Source organism: Sus scrofa, chromosome 3 (assembly GCF_054392235.1).
Source record: "Sus scrofa isolate SSC_HxYL_T2T_F1_AM1 chromosome 3, Sscrofa_HxYL_maternal_Yorkshire_Landrace_v2.0, whole genome shotgun sequence".
NCBI lineage: Eukaryota > Metazoa > Chordata > Mammalia > Artiodactyla > Suidae > Sus > Sus scrofa.
The window spans coordinates 1,704,581-1,721,667 of NC_139385.1; the positions used below are offsets into that span (position 1 = coordinate 1,704,581).

The 17,087-nt window shown below is 55.5% G+C and overlaps 1 protein-coding gene across 2 annotated transcripts in view; it reads left to right on the forward strand.

Annotated features, from left to right (window-relative positions):
- CHST12 (carbohydrate sulfotransferase 12) overlaps positions 1-17,087 on the forward strand; it is an 83,970-nt gene that overhangs the window by 11,378 nt on the left and 55,505 nt on the right. The window contains exon 2 of one of the 2 annotated variants that reach the window (XM_021085992.2): positions 8,914-10,632. The exons of the other annotated variant lie outside the window; for it this stretch is intronic. Coding sequence (XP_020941651.2) covers positions 8,974-10,224 — 1,251 coding nt within the window. The 5' untranslated portion in view covers positions 8,914-8,973 and the 3' untranslated portion in view covers positions 10,225-10,632. Of the gene's footprint in view, positions 1-8,913; positions 10,633-17,087 lie in introns of those variants that run through there. 2 annotated transcript variants of the gene reach the window in all.

A 17,087-nucleotide genomic window follows, 5' to 3' on the forward strand; every position in this document is an offset into this window, starting at 1 on the left:
AGAAAATTGATATTGATTCTATTCAAAATAGTCAGAAAAGAGAACTGCGACGTTCATCAGCTGCTAAGTGGATGCACAGTGGTCCATCCGTGTCGTGGAATGCCGCACCGTGGTGATACAGGCCACAACCTGGACAGATCTCAAAAGCGTCTTGCTAAATGAAGGAAGCCCGCTTCCCGAGTCATTTCCTTGATGTGACATTCTAGAAGAGGCAGAGCCGTAGGACGAACACACATTGGTAGCTGCCTGGAGCTGGGCGTGAGGGGAGGGGGAGGGAACTTTGGGGGACGTGGGAATGTTTTGTACCTTAATTACAGTGTGCGTTTGCCCCAAGTCAGCAAACTGTACAGTTAAAGAGAGTGCATTTTACTGTGTATAAATCATACCTCAATAAACTTGATTAAAAAAGAAACAGCAGAGGTGCCAAAGTCATTTGATCAGGAAGGAATGGGCTTTAACGCAAACGGTGCTGGAACCGCAGGGCACCTCTATGGGGAAAAAGGGAAGCTCCGCCTCTCCCTCTGGAATGCTCGTATCAGATGGTGGCTGAAACGCTCTGCCTTGAACGTTCCTTTCTTTCCATGGCGGGAAATAGCTTCGTTTCCATTTCTTAACCCCCACTGTTTCATTCTCGCTGGTTTGAGCACTTGTATGCATAATGCGTGGTGACACACACTCTGCTGGTTTCTCTAGAGAGCCCTATCTTGTGTTTGTACATCTGCTTTGCCGTTTGGCCTGGGGTTTGTCAGTGTGCACGCGTGTGTGCGTGCGTGTGCGCGCTCTCGTGCGTGTAATCCATGTGTATCCTAAGGAGTTGGCCACGTGGTTATGGAGGCTGGGTTCAGACCCAGGGGAGGCGATGGCGGGACTCCCGGTTCCAGTCCGAGTCTGGGGGCGGAGGACCAGGGTCCGAGCTCAGAGTCCGCGGACAGAAGCCCCTCCCGTCCTCTAGACCAGCTCTGGGCGGGCTGGCCGAGGCCGCCTCACCTGCTGACCGACACGGTCGTCTCCTCGCAGACACACGCGGGTCGTGCGGCCGGCTGGCGGGGCAGCCGTGGCTCGGTCACGCTGACCCTTAAAATTAACCAGCACACATCACGTGCCCTTGGTGCCCTGGGCGTGTTGCTTCTGTGGGATTGTGGAAGGGGCCCTCGCACGGCCTGGCTGCGTGTGGCCGTGCGGCCCTCTTCCCGATCGGGGGCCGGTGGACCTGCCACCCCTCGGCGCTCTGCCGAGGCCGCTCCGTCCTCCCGGCCTCTCCCCGAGCTGGTGTGAAGCCTCCTCCAGCCCCGCCGGCCTGGGGAGCTGGCGTCCTGGGCCCGCCGGGCCACCGTCGCTGCCCTGGGTGAGAAGGACCGTCCAGCCGCTCCGGCTTGAGCTGAGACACATCTCGGCCCAGCGGCGGTGTGGTCGCGAAGCCCAGGCTCACTCTTCCATCAGTGGCGTGGACGAGGGCCTCTGACAGAGCCCTGCTGGAAATCCAGCCCCCAAAGACGGAACTTCTGGAAAGAAGTTGCTGTCAGTGCCTTGCGGAGGCAGCAGGCTCTGCAGGTCACCTCCTCCGTGAGGCCCTGCCTGCCCTGCTTCTTCTCACACGACTGTGTGTTGACTGCCTTCGGAAATCGCGGGAGAGATGTGCTCAGAATTAATGCCCTCCTTGGGGAGGAAAAAGGACCGTCCGAGGTCAGCGTCATTCCCTGACATGACTCTGAAGGCGTCTGCACTTCTCAGCCTGGTTTCCCCGCTCTGCGGCTCTCACCCCCAGGAGGTGGCAGACTGTTGCCCAGAGCGTCCGGCTCGAGCTGCCCAGGTGCCTGGGCCCGAAATTCCTAGTGTCCCACTCCCTTTAAAAAGTAAAACTTGAGTTCCCGTCGTGGCTCAGCAGTAACCCAACTAGGATCCCCGAGGATGTGGGTTCGATGCTGCATCGCTGCAATCTGTGGTGTAGGTCCCAGACCCAGGCTCGGGATCCCACGTGGCTGTGCCTGTGGTGTAGGCCCGCAGCTGCAGCTCTGATTCGATCCCTGGCCTGGGAACCTCCATATGCTGCAGGAGGAAAAAGACAACAAAAAAAAAAAAAAAGAAAAAAGAAAAAAAAGTAAAACCGGTAGTCTCTGTTCCTTTCTCGTCTCTGTTCCTTGTTCCAAGAAACTGTGGACTTCTCCTCCCAGCATGTTTTAAAGTAGCCACGGTCCGTCCTTCTCAGAGGACGGCTCTCACGGGCCATTTAATACACTCGTGCATCTTGTTTCCACCACTGCTGTTTTTGTGGCTTGTTTGAGGTTAGAAATGACAACACAAAGGGCTATCCTTATCCCTTGATGGTGAAAAAGAGCTGTGGCCTTGGCCTCCGGGGTAGGCGTTGCCTCAGCTCAGTGTGCGGGAGCCCATCCCTCGATTCAGAAAGGCCCGGAAGTGGCCACCCCGTGGCAGGGCTCCAGGCCCGTGCAGGGCTCCAGGGACCAGTCTCCCCCTTGAAAGACCAGCAGGGTTGTGGTTGTTTCCAGGGGAAGACTTGTCCTGTTTTTGTGCAAGCCACCCCCCCATTATAGATTTTTAAACTTTTATGTTTGTTTAATAAACAAATTGCAGCCTCGGGAGCGTTCTTGCAGGGTTGCAAGAGGACTTGGGACTTCAGCAGCAGCCTGCGAGTTTAACGCCTCTGTTACAGTGCTCTGCTTTTGTTTACTTGTTTTTACACACTGTCCTGCATCTTGCTTTATTCGTTCCACAAATGCCCCTTGGAAATTCCTCCACGTTGATGCCACAGCGCTCGTTCATTTTTTCCTCCCACTTTTAAAATTGGGTAAAATACACAGAAAACTTTACCACCTTAACCATCTTGAAGAGGACAGCTCAGGGGCCTTAAGCACATTCATATTGCTGTGCCACTGTTGTCACTCCATCTGTCTTTAGAACTCGTTTTCCCAACCCGAAACTGTCCCCGCTTCCGCTTCAGGAACCTCCTCTAAGGAAGTGGCCTCCCGCTCTATTTCTCCTTTTTGTGACTGGCTTATTTCACTGAGCATCACATCCTCAGTGAAATAAGCCAGTTCATCCATGTTGCAGCAGGTGTCAGAACCTCCTTTTTTTTTTGACTTTTTGCCTTTTCTAGGGCCGCTCCCACGGCATATGGAGGTTCCCAGGCTAGGGGTCCAGTCAGAGCTGTAGCTGCCAGCCTAGACCAGAGCCACAGCAACACGGGATCCAAGCCTCATCTGCGACCTACACCACAGCTCACAGCAACGGCAGATCCTTAACCCACGGAGCAAGGCCAGGGATCGAACCCGCAACCTCATGGTTCCTAGTTGGATTCGTTAACCACTGTGCCACGACAGGAACTCCCCTCCTTCCTTCCTAAGGCTGCCTCTTCGTCTCTGGTACTGTTGGACCGAGTTTTGCTTATCCAGTCGTCCATCCATGGACACGGGTGGCTTCCGCCTCTGGCTGCTGTGAGTGATGCTGCTGTGGATACGGGTGTACAAATAGCCCTTCAAGGCCCTGCTTCCAGTTCTTGAGAGTGTAGCCCCGAAGTAGAATTGCTGCATCATGTGGTAACTTTATAGGGTAACTATATTTTTAATTTTTTGAGGAACCTCTATACTGATTTCTGCAGCATTTCGCATGCCCATTAATAGGCACAAGGGTTTCACCTTCTTTGCATCCTCACCATGACTTGTTATTTTCTGTTTGGGGTTTTTTGTTTTTTGGTTTTTTTGGGCTTTTTAGGGCCGTGCCCACAGCATATGGAAATTCCCAGGCTAGGGGTCGTATCAGAGATATAGCCGCTGGTCTGCCCTACAGCCACAGCAACGCCAGATCCGAGCCTCGTCTGCAACCTACACCACAGCTCACGGCAACGCTGGATCCTTAACCCACGGAGCAAGGCCAGGGATCGAACCTGCAACCTCAAGGTTCCTAGTCGGATTTGTTTCCTCTGTGCCATGACGGGAACTCCGGGGTTGGTTTTGCAATAGTGGCCATCCCGGTGGGTGTGAGATGGTATCTCATGGAGTCTTGATTTGCATTTGTCTAGTGATTAGTGACTTGGAGCATCTTTTCGTGTGCTCGTTGGCCGTTTGTATGTCTTCCTCAGACAAATGACTATTCAAGTCCTCTGCCCATTCTTAGATCCGGGTGTTTTTCTTCTCGTTGATTTTTATGAGTTTCCTGTTCTTCTAGGTGTCTTATTAGATGCGTGATTTTCAAGCCTTTTCTCCCATTTTGTGGGAGCCTTTTTACTCTGTTGATAAGTACCTTTTGATACATAAAATTTTTAATTTATTTGAAGATCAATTTGCCTATTTTTCTTATTTGTTGATGCCTTCATTTTTTAATGGTTTTGTTTCCTTTTTTTTTTGCTTTTTTCTTTTTTTGGCTGCCCCACAGCATATCGAATTCCCAGATCAGGGATTCTCTCTCTCTCTCTCTCTTTTTTTTTTTTTGCTTTTCAGGGCCACACTTGAGGCATATGGACGTTTCCAGGTTAGGGGTCGAATCGGAGCTGTAGCTGTAGGCCTCCACCACAGCCACAGCAATGCGGGATCCAAGGCATGTCTGCGACCTACACCACAGCTCATGTCAACGCTGGATCCTTTGATCTACCGAGCAAGGCCAGGGATCGAACCGGCATCCTCATGGATGTTAGTCGGGCTCGTTACCGTGGAGCCACAACAGGAACTTCCAGGGATTGTATCTTTTTTAAAAAGAAAATTGGTTTCTTTTCTGAGGAAAAACCAATAAATGCTCAGTGTAAAAAGGAACTTAAATACAGAAAACCATAGAGAAGTGAGTCAGAATCAGCCAGATGCCTGCCATCCGGGGATGTTTACTGAGGCACTCTTGGAGCGGGGTCATGCAGCCCACGGCCATCACGTGACCAGACCATCACGTGGTAACTCCCTGCAGCTGCCCCCAGGGAGAGGCCACCCTGGTCATGCGGAGTGGTCCGCTCTGCATGATACAGCTTCTGAGTGTCCATATAAATCAGTTCATTGACTCCCAATTAAAAAAAAAAAGCTGCAGCCCCCTGGCTGATGAAAACGCTCTGGGAGCCCGACTCCACGTGTGCACAGCGTGGCGGCGCCCAGTCGTACTTGGACTGGTTAGCTATGGACCAAGAACAGAACTTGAGACCTTAAATATATCCGCAAGGTTGAAAGACTGGAACCTTGGGTGCTAATGCGCCAAGTGGGGAAACCGTCAGAGGGACGGTGATCTAACTAGACGTCCCTCTTGTCCCAGGACGACCGTGCTCGGCGCAGCGAACAGAGCCGCCTCTGCCGGGGCAGGCTCGGCTCACGGGAGCGTCGAGGGCAGGCCCGCGGCCGACCTCGGGTCCGAGCAGGGGCTTGTCCCCGCGGTGGCCGTCGCTCTGCTCAGTGCTCCGCCTCAAGGACCAGAGCATTTGTATCTGCTGGGTCAGAGAAGCCAGAAACTCCTGTCCACTTGTGACCACAGAGCTGTCAGTGTCTGAACTTCTAAGAAAATGTGGTCCTTCTGGGGCCTCTGTTGACTGGGTTGGGGTTTGAATAGACGAACGTGCCTGTGTGACCTCACCCCTGGGGAGAGCTGCGAAAACATGGGTGTGTGCATGCGTGTGTGGATGCGTGTGTGTGTGTGTGTGTGTGTGTGTGTGTGTGTGTGAGAGAGAGAGAGAGAGAGATCCTACAGCGATTCCCGCGTGCGTGCTTATCACTGTGGAATAACCCTTGGTGGTGAGGCTGACAGACAGAACCATGCATTCTCATGCATTCTGTGGGATTCCACTTCGAGAAGATGCTAGAACATTCGGACTCACGGATTGTGACAGGCCACAGATATGCAGCTGCCAGCCTGATTCTGAGGTCCGGGGTAGGCTTTGGGGCTGAGGGAGAGCTTTACTCTCTGACTGTGGTGAGCGTGTCTCAGGTACATACATCAGAACTCATCAAATTGTACCTTTTAAGTAAGCACAGCTTGGAGTTCCCGCTGTGGCGCAATGGGATAGCAGCAACTTAGGAGTGTTGGGACACAGGTTCGATTCCTGGTCCGGGAACTCCATAGGCCACAGGGCGGACAAAATAGAAAAACATTAAAAGTGCAGCTTATTGTGTGTCTGTGACATCTCACTAGAGCCCTTCGCAAGAAATAGTGCTTTTAACAGTAAGAAAGCTGAGGGGATGTGGGTGGGGCATGACCTTGGGCATTCTACTTAATTTTCAGATGCTGACCTAACACCCCCGGGGCTCAGCTTCCTCCACTGTAAGAGGGTTATGCTGCCCTTCCTGGGGTTGCATGCAGGGGGAATGAAGCGGCAGCTGTGAAAAATGCACCTCTTAGTGCTCGGCACACAGTGAGGGCTCATTAAGTGGCAACTCTTGGAGTTCCCTTTGTGGCTCAGTGGTTAACGAACCTGAGTAGGAACCATGAGGTTGCAGGTTCGATCCCTGGCCTCACTCGGTGGGTTAAGGATCTGGTGTTGCCGTGAGCTGTGGTGTAGGTCGCAGATGCGGCTTGGATCTCCCGTTGCTGTGGCTGTGGTGTAGACTGGCGGCTACAGCTCCAATTCGACCCCTAGCCTGGGAACCTTCATATGCTGTGGGTGTGGCCCTCAAAAGACAAAAGACCAAAAAAAAAAAAAAAAAAAAAGGAAAAGAAAAAAGTGGCCGCTCCTAGTAATAGGATATTGTCAATATATAGTAATGATCCTAAAAATCATTCCTTTTCCTTGCAGTTAAACCAAAGTCGTATTAAATTATTGGTAAAGAGGATCAGGGTTCTTGCACCCCCGAAGGCAGTGGCATCTATTGGTGCAGATGCTACTGTTAGTGCAGATGCTACTGTTAGTGCAGATGCTACTCGGCTGAAAGGAAGGAAGGCATTGAGGCGATGGGGCCGGGAGTTCTTTCTATTGGTGCAGATACTACTATTAGTGCAGATACTACTTGGCTGGAAGGAAGGAAGGCATTGAGGCGATGGGGCCGGGAGTTCTGATTCTCAGCATTATAAATCCATGCCCGGTGGCCCAGTCTTTGACCCGTGGCCGTGCCCGTGTCCACAGATCTGCCCGTGACCCGAGTCATTTCCACTCTTTCCGTGAGTCTGGATCTTAGAATTGAAAACCAATCTCATAAATCCCTTGACATTTTACTCTTTCCCTTTGTTGCTTTCTCCGGCTTAGACAACCCTTTTTTTTTCCTTTCAATTTGGTTTCACCTTCATCTTTATTTATTTATTGTCTTTTTTGTCCTTTTGGGGCCACACCCACGGCATATGGAGGTTCCCCGGCTAGGGGTCCAAATGGAACGGTAGCCTCTGGCCTACGCCAGGGCCACAGCAAAGCCAGATCCGAGCCGAGTCTGTGACCTACCCCACAGCTCACGGCAACGCCAGATCCCTAACCCACGGAGCGAGGCCAGGGATCGAACTCGCAACCTCATGGTTCCTCGTCAGATTTGTTTCTGATGTGCCAGAACGGGAACTCCCACCTTCATCTTTATAAGCTGTTCTCCCTCTTGCATCTTTGAGAAGGGATGGTCTTGAAAACTTTAATGACGTGGGTATTTATGATCTCGTTTTAAAAATAGGCTGTAAAATTGCGTGATTACACCCATTAAACGGGTATTAAAAACGGTGGCAGCGCTGCTTGTTCTTATGCACTCACACCCACAGCCCACTCGAAGGGAGCCAGCCCGCATACCAGCAAGTTGTGCAGAGACCACAGGGTTTTTCCCTGTAATGCGGTTTCCTAGCTCATGATTTTTGCAGGGTAGGTATTACCTTTACCACGGGCAGCAGCTACATGCTGACTCTGTAACGTGTAACCAATGTCTGCCCTGGCTTGACAGTGCTGAGCGGGCGGAGAGGGGAGGTGTGATCACACCCCCAGGGTAGGGGTCACCAGATTCCTCAGCGCCTCCTCTTGCCCTGGGGCACACCTAGCGCCCCGGGGGTGGGGTGGGGGGGTGGGGCTCAGGGACGCTCCACGAAGGTGAGGATGACCAGAGAAGGCTCTTTCCTCCGTCAGGTGGTCATTTCGGCTCCTTTCATGAAAAAGCCCACCCCACCCCTTGTCTGCCGAGCTCTTTATGGAGACTATGTATTACTTCCTCCATAGGAGTAAACAGACGCTGCGCAGGTGCGTAGAGCTCGCCCCCAGATGGCTGCCTAATGGCCTTTTAGATTCGTTTAATGAGAATGTATCAGATCCCAGGTTCGAGGTCGAATGCCCACGAGCAATGTGGACCCGGCAGTGTGTGCTGGTGAATGGTGTCGCAGAGGGTGCGCCGTGCCAGACTGACTCCCCAGAGCACCCCAAGTGTGCTCCGTCTGAGCCCCGTGCAGCAGGGACAGACGTCCCCCCCGGCTTTAAAAAGCAGCCCCTGAGGGTTTGGCCCACTCAGCATTATTCTTCTTTCCTGGGGCTCCACTCACTTCCCTCTTTGGAAGCTGCGCCCTCTCCACGGGCCGGCGCCCCGCCCGGCTGCACCCCGACGCAGACCTCCTCCAGCCCGAGCGGCCTCTGCCCCTGCGGCCGCCCGGCTCACCCGGGCTGGGGGCGCTGAGGGGCGACTTCGGCGTTCTTCTCCGCGTCGCCGGTCCCGATGGCCCCCTTCCCGCTGCGTGCGCACCGCGCCTCTCCTCCACCCTCGGCCCCCTGGGCCCAGGGGCCTGCCTTCCCGCCCAGGGCCGCTTTCTGGGCGGTGGGGAGGGCTCTCCCGCCCCCTCTCCAGCCACACGCGTCCTCCCGGCCTCCCTCAGCCGCGTGGGCCCCTCCCACGGAGAAGCCCGGCGGGGCCCACCTGGGAGACGGGGGGAGGGCGAGCGGGGACGCGGGGTCGGAGACCAGGGCGGCAGGTGCCGGCCGCCGCCGCCAGGATCGCAGGCCGCGAGGAGACCTTGGTCGTTAACGTGGCGTCTCTTGCCTTCCAGCCTCCCCAGAGCCCAGCGTGCAGCCCCTCCATGAAGCTGAGGTGAGAGGATCGGGACAGGATGGCCAAGAGCCGGCTCCTCCGCCTGTGGCTGGTCTTGGGCTCGGTCTTCATGGTCGTGCTCATCATCGTGTACTGGGACAACGTGGGCGCCGCCCACTTCTACCTGCACCCGGCGCGGCCGCGGCCGCCCGCCCCCGAGCCCCGCCCCTCGGGCGGCCCCGCCCCGCCGCGGCTGCTCCCCGCGCGGCCCTTGGAGACGCTGCTGCTCGGCGGCCGGCAGCCCGGCCTCGCGGGGAGGCCGGCAGGGCAGCCCTGGCCGCGGGCGTCGCGCAAGCCCGGGCCGCCGGGCAACCTGGAGGAGAGCGTGAGGGGCTACGACTGGTCCAGCCCCGCGGCGCCGCAGAGCGCCGACCCCGACGGGCGGCAGGCCGAGCGCAGGAGCGTGCTCCGGGAGCTCTGCGCCAACGCCAGCTTCGTGTTCCCCACCAAGGAGCGCTCCTTCGACGACATCCCCAACTACGAGCTGAACCACCTCATCGTGGACGACCGCCACGGCGTCATCTACTGCTACGTGCCCAAGGTGGCCTGCACCAACTGGAAGCGCGTGATGATCGTCCTGAGCCAGAGCCTGTCGGACCGGGGCGTGCCCTACCGCGACCCCCTGGACATCCCCCGCGAGTACGTGCACAACTCCAGCACGCACCTGACCTTCAACAAGTTCTGGCGGCGCTACGGCAAGTTCTCGCGCCACCTCATGAAGATCAAGCTGAAGAAGTACACCAAGTTCCTGTTCGTGCGCGACCCCTTCGTGCGCCTCATCTCCGCCTTCCGCAGCAAGTTCGAGCTGGAGAACGAGGAGTTCTACCGCAAGTTCGCCGTCCCCATGCTGCAGATGTACTCCAACCACACCAGCCCACCCGCGTCCGTCAGCGAGGCCTTCAGCGCCGGCCTCAGGGTGTCCTTCGCCAACTTCATCCAGTACCTGCTGGACCCCCACACCGAGCAGCTGGCGCCCTTCAACGAGCACTGGCGGCAGGTGCACCGCCTCTGCCACCCCTGCCAGATAGACTACGACTTCGTGGGCAAGCTGGAGACCCTGGACCAGGACGCCGCGCAGCTGCTCCGGCTCCTCAAGGTGGATAAGCTGCTGCACTTCCCCCCGAGTTACCGGAACAGGACTGCCAGCAGCTGGGAGGAGGGCTGGTTTGCCCAAATCCCCCTGGCCTGGAGGCAGCAGCTGTATAAACTCTACGAGGCCGACTTTGTTCTCTTTGGCTACCCCAAGCCCGAGAATCTGCTCAGAGACTGAAGGCGTGAGGGGAAAAACCCCCCGACGCCACAAAACCACGGGCCGGGTTGTTACTCTACACCCGAGCGAGGGGCCTGTGGTACTGCGACCAGAACATCTGCCTGAGGGGGGGCTCCGTGGGGGCCACACATCTCTTTTTACGGCTGCGTTTCCCTCCCGGCAGGACGGGTGTCGCCGCATGCCCCCGCCCCCAGGCACCTGTTGAGGCAGCTGGAAACACCAGGAAGGGGCCACACCCACACTCTCGTTTGTAAAATAACCTATGATTTTTGCAGTCTAGACTTACCGTTTCCTCCCCTGCTATATCATCGAGAACTGTGTGAATACTGTTTTTTAAGATTAATATATTTCAGATATTTAATATGAAACACGGAGAGGGAAACGGCGGAGTAAAAAGTCGCATCTGCCCCTCTGCCTGTGCTGGTGGTTCTTCCCGCGGCGTGACACCTGCTCGTAAGGGGCTCTGAGGGACGTGCTGGCCGCGGCAGAGGCCTCGGAACCTTGATTGCAGGAAGGGAGGGTTCATGGTGGTTTTCAGCCGGAAGGAGGAAGATCAGGCCGTACTGTATTGGTGTCGGGGTGGCAGACAGATGCTTCAAGGCAAAAGCACTCTGAGGAGGTGACTCTGAAAAGGGAAGGCTGTTAGGAAGGATTTTCCATTTGAGATAACATCACACAGAAATCCTACGTCCAGGTCACAGAGGCTGGACCGAAACTCCAGCCACCCCTTTAATTTATCCAGCCCGGGAGTTCTCGTCGTGGCTCAGGGGTTAGCAAATCCAACCAGGAACCATGAGGTTGCGGGTTCGATCCCTGGCCTTGCTCAGTGGGTTAAGGATCCGGTGTGGCCATGAGCTGTGGTGTACGTTGCAGACACGGCTCGGATCCCATGTTGCTGTGGCTCTGGCGTAGGCAGGTGGCTACAGCTCCAATTCGACCCCTAGCCTGGGAACCTCCATATACCGCGGGAGCAGCCCTAGAAAAGGCAAAAAGACCAAAAAACAAAACAAAACAAAACAAAACAAAAAACAAAAAAACAAAAAAAACAAACGTATCCATCCTAGACGTGAGGATATGCAGTAGCAGGGCCAGTGTGACAAGTTTCTCTCTCAAACGTGTTCCTAGTGTTACAGAGTGAGGCTCGCGTGAGCTTCTCATCATCACCCTGGCTGATTGGGTTCCGTTGCAGGAACGTTTGCCCTCAAGGACCTGACTGATGCGGGGATCCGCCTGTTCGACGGCCCTGCCTTGGTAAAGGTGTTTGCTAGTCCAGGAAGGCTTTTTTTTTTTTTTTTTTTGTCTTTTTGTACACCATAGCTCATGGCCACACCGGATCCTTAACCCATGGAGCAAGGGCAGGGATCGAACCCGCAACCTCATGGTTCCTAGTCGGATTCGTTAACCACTGAGCCACAACGGGACTTCCCAGGAAGGCTCTTTTTGAACATCTGGTTCAAATCCCTTTGCAGGTTTTGCCGAGAACCTGTAGTTGGTGAGATGTGCGCAGGTGATTCATGGTGTTCGGGCTTCACATTGGACCACGTCTTCTTCATCTGTAGCATTTGGTCCTGAACACCCAATTCTTGAAGAGCTGGCAGCGCACATGAAAACCCTCCCTGGGTGTCCTGGGCAGGTGGTCCTTGACCTTGCTGTTTTTCCTGGTTTCGAGGTGGTACAGCAGCTGGACCTGGGCCTCTGGTGTCCACCTTGCAGGCTCAGGATCCACAGTGCTGGAAATCACGGCTTCCTTTGGAAGCGTCCCTGCTTCTCTCTAAGACAGTCGGCAGCCGATACACAAACTCCATTTGCGTGTCCATTTTTCAAGTCGTTGTCTGCAGAGCCATCGTCACCTTGGGGATCCGTGGGACACCTGTTCAGTCCTCAGTTGTCTGGACTACATAGGGGGCGGGGCTGTGGCTCTGTCTTCTGGTGACTTTGTGGTCTTCTGGTGCGAGATGAGGGCAGGTACCCGATCCCAGCGGGCCCCGGAGGCTGCAAGGACAGAGCGGAGAGGAGTGATCTCGGGGAGGGGGGCTTCCTGACAGAGGCAGCGTCTGAGCTCAGCCCGAAGGGTGTGCGAGGCAGCTCACGGGAGCGGGCGTGGCATCAGCAAAGTGCCGCGCGTGTGTGAGGACCAGTAAGTCACACCTGCCAGCAGTTATCACGAGGTGCCTTTTGCCAGTCACGGCACTGTCAGGCCCGAGAGATGAGAATTCACTTGGGAGACAGCAGTGAGCCACAGAGGCCTTTGGACGGAGGAATCTGGCTCACTCAGGTGTTGGAGTGTGGAGTGGGGGGGACGGAGGCGGGGGGGAACAGTCGCGGGAGATTGCGAGGAGGGAGAGGGCCGTGCCCTGGGGGTGGCCGTGGGCTGCTGGAGGGGCTGCAGCACAGGCGGGAGGCGCCCTGGTGACGGGAAGAAAGCGCTCCACTCAAGGGAAGTGGCCGTGCCTTTTCTTGGCTCCTTTGGTCCTTTGGCTGCGGAGCGAGGCTGCAGTGGGAGACGCCTCCTTCATGTCATTCTATGTTCTCAGGGGCCCTCGGTGAGCACAGGGCGGCTTCTCCACGCGGCTCCCTGGTCGGGTCCCCGCCTGAGCTCTTGATAAATGTGAGGAAAGGCAGAAGCAGGAGCCCGTGGGGAAAGTGGAGCAGAGAACTTTCTTCAGACCTGGTAACTTTGTTCCCCCCCCATTTTTTTGTTTTTAATCGCGGCCAGATACACATGATGTAACATTTACCTTTTTAACCATGTTTTAAGTGTCCGGTTCGGCAGCATTAGGTACCTGCCTTCACCTTGCTGTACAGCCGTCGCCACCGTCCAGCCTCATGACTCTCTCTACCTTCGCAAATTGAAACTCTGTCCTCCCGACACACTGGCTCCCCCGCCCCTGGCACCTACCCGTCTGCTTTCCGTCCCCGGGTCCTCGTGTGAGTGCGCGTCTAGCGGGTTTGTCCGTCTTGAACAGGCTCATTTCACTTAGTCGTGCCCTCAAGGCTCATCCACGTTGTCGCAGGTGTCAGACTTCCCTTCCTTTCTGAGGCTGAATCGTACTTCATTCTATGGCCGGAGCCCCGTCTTGTTTATCCCTTTCTCTGCTGATGGACACGTGGGTTGTCTGTACCTAGGCGCTCCCCTGAAGAAGGCTGCTGCTAGCAGCGGTGTACAGAGTTCTCTTTGAGATTCTGTTTGCAGTTCTTTTGGGTGTAGAGCCAGGAGTGGAATTGCTGGGTCACACCTGACCGGATAGCTTTCCATAAACGGCGTCCACATGGAAAAAGACGCACATCTGGTATGTTTCCCAGTGTAAGAGGTGAGTTGAAAAAATATCCCGGGAAAACAGATCCACTTTCAATACACTGTGGATTTCAATAAGGCATTAACATTTGGACTAACTATTATTCTTCAAAGCAAGCCATAATATTTACAGTAAATAATGCAATGATTCTGAAGTGCTTCTGTAGCTGCCCTTGGCATGGTGCTGGGCATCTTGTCTCGGTGAGGAGTTTCTCACCGAAGTGTGTCCGTTTTAAGACTATTCAGACAAACATCAAACCTCACTGGGTCGTGAGCTTAATAAGGAAAGGACCACACCTCCTTCACTTCTTCATTCCTGCTTCTTCCCGAGTAGTTACCATGTAGGTTGGTCTCTCTGTGTGTTGGGGGCATCTTTGCAGGGAGGCGGAGGCCCAGGGACTGTTGGAATGGATGCCAGCTGCGTCCACACACCACCTAGGCTGGGCCCTTTAGAGCTGCTCGGGCAGTGTCCCCGACATCAGCTGCCTTGGCTGTGCCTTTGTGGCAGGGCCCTGCTCTGGACCAGCTGTGCTGCCCTGGTTGTTAGGCGTGGCTCCAGCTGGGTTCCCAACAGCGAGATTTCAGGGGCTGCCCTGACAGCCGCAGAGCCTCCTGAAGGGTCCTCGGAAGGAAGCTCGGTTTCCAGGGGGACTTGCTCCTCAGCCTGCGTTCTCCCCACGTGGACAGGAGAGCATCTCAGAGGGGTGGCGTGGGCTCCTGACACACGGCTTGGGGTGGTCTGTTTTCTGCCACGGGCCTGTCCTGCAGAGCAACAGGCTCCCCGAGCCACGGAGACGCGAGGGGGTCTGCTCACCAGGCAACTTAGCCAGGGCTAATCATTGCCCTTTGCCCAAATACGAACAGGTAAAATTTGGATAACGTAGGCATAATTCACCTAAAATGTTTACCTGCTTCTCCCAAAGGGGGAGTTTAGAAGAACTATTTCCGGTGGGTGTCTGTTGTTTCTGCCAACACGGCTTCTCCCTTCTGGTCAGAGAGCCCAACTCTCTCTCCCTCTCAGCCCAGGAGACCTGAGCAGGTCCGTCCCCACCCACGCCTGAGCGCTGGCGTGGCTCACCGCCCAGTGTGCACCCACCAGTCCCAGTGTCCTCAGCTGGAAATCTCTGGGGAGGGCCTGTACCAGTCTGACTTGACCGCACGGTGAGGGCACTTGACCGCACGGAGAGGAGCTGCACAGCCTGGGGGCCATGCCCAGTGGGGCTGGGTCCCCTCGCACTTTGAGTGTGTGTGTGTGTGAGAGAGAGCGAGCGTGAGTGAGCGAGCAAGCAGTCGTTCCCACTCGCTTCAGCTCCTTTTAGCAGAATTTCTGGCATTTAACCCACAGGATCCTGACCCCTCTGTTTAATCTCTGCCCGGGATCTCACCCTCTGGGGTTAAAGGGGCCCATCAGTGAAGAGGCGCCATTGACCTTCTGAGCGCATTGCTCTCGGTCATGTAGGCGTGAACCTTTTATCAGCATCAGGAGACTTTCGCAGCACTTCCTTACTCTGCGGAGACCAGCGATGGGGCACAGGTCCCCGTGGCGGTGCTGGCTCGGGCCAGCAGACGGATGGCAGGGCCCTGGGATGCTTTTCCCTTGGGAATTCTTGGTGCCTCGTCTGGGGGGGCTGAGGAGGAGGACACCTGCTCTGACCTGGTCTCTGCTTCTGCCCTCGGCTGCGTCTGCTGCGAACCAGCCCTGCCTAGAGGATTCAACTGGACTGTCCCGGTCGCCATCTGGAGGGCACTAGCCCGTGGGGATGGCACCGTCACGCTGGCGGGCAGCGGTCTGCCGGGTGACATTGTCGGTGATGAGTGAACATCACTTGTCGCGTCCCTGCCCGATGGACTCTGAGCGTTGGAGCTTGCCGTCCTGGTTGGAGGCTGGCGGGACTGTGGGCGTGGGCTGTGTCTGGAGAGGTGGATCGGAAAACTCCAGCTCAGGTCTTGGGGAGCGCTTGACTCAGCTCAGCGCCTGGGCCTCCAGTGCTTTCCTGGTTTCCGCGGGATGGTTTCCGCAGGATGCCGCTGCCCTTTGAAGGGAAGGACGCTTCCTCAGAGGGCCAGGGGATGGCACCGGCCCTCGGTGTCAGCACTGGTGCCTGGAGCGGGAGTCTGGTCTTCTGCTTGCAGGTTCCTTCTGTTTTGCGTGGCGCTGCAGCAGCACCACACAGTAGGTCTTTGTATAATCAGAGTGCAGGGAAAACCCTAGGTAGATCAGCTAGAAGGCACGACGTGACAGCAGCCCGGAACTTGCCGCCAACCCTGCGTCTCTCTGGCTTTGCCTTGGGCTGGGAGAGCTGACACTTCATCTCATGCTCGCGTCTCTGCGTTTGTGTGAAATGACCTCATCTGGGTGGTGCTGGGCCCGGTGCCTGAACCGCTTGGAGTTCTCGCGTGGGAAAGGTGGCCTCCGCCTCCCCCGTCTCTCAGCACATCCAGAGCATCAGGTTGCTTAGCACAGACAGTGGCCCTTCTGGATTTGGGGCCAGTGTTCTGCCGATCACGTTTCAGGGGCTTCGGAGCACAAGAGCCGTGCTCAGCCAGTGCCCTGGTCCCGGGTCAGCGGAGGCCGGCTGGCCCTGCTCATCTCAAGAATTTCCCCAGGCTGGAGGAAAGACCAGAGCAGGAAGGGAAGAGCACGTGATGGCCGGGCCACCATCCAGAGCTCCCCAGATGCCAGAGGCAGGCCGGTGGCCGCAGCCAGCACACTCACCCTCACGTCAAGCTCAGAGGCCCAGCTCTGCGGGGCCCAGAAGCCGTGTCCCAGGGGGTGGGCAAGGGGGCCAGCAGGGACTTTCAGCTTCAGAGTTTCTGCCCAGGGCTAAGCAAATTTAGAGTAGGAAGCTTTAAAGTGCTTTTTTTCACCCAGTAAAATAATGACCATAATAAGACTTTATTTTATCATTAGGTGGCTGGCCATCCTATTTAGGACAATGGGTTTCTCACAAGACAAAGTTTTGGGGGTTCTTTTAATTGTTTTTATTACCTAATTGTATTACATTTATAGGTGAACAGCAATCATCACAACCAAATTTTACAGCACTTCCATCCCAAACCCCCAGCGCATCCCCCCACCCCCAACCTGTCTCCTTTGAAACCACAGGTGTTTCAAAGCCTGTGAGTCAGCACCTGTTCTGCAAAGAAGTCCATTGTGTCCTTTTATCGGATTCCACACGTCAGTGCCGGCAGTGGATGCTGGTGTCTCACTGTCGGCCTGACTTCGCTCAGCAGGGTCATTTCTGGGTCCATCCACGTTGCTGCAGATGCTGGTATTTCCTCCCTTTTAATGGCTGAGTAATATTCCATTGTGTCTATGTACCACATCTTCTTGATCCACTCCTCTGCCGATGGACATTGAGGTTGTTTCCCTGTCTTGGCTATTGTAAATAGTGCTGCAATGAACATCGGAGTACATGTGTCTTTGCGAGTCGTGGTTTTCTCTGGATCAATGCCCAGGAGTGGGTTTGCTGGATCCAATGGTCGTTCTATGTTTAGTTTTCTGAGGCATCTCCGTACTGTTTTCCACAGTGGTTACACCAATTTACAATCCCACCCACAGTGTCAT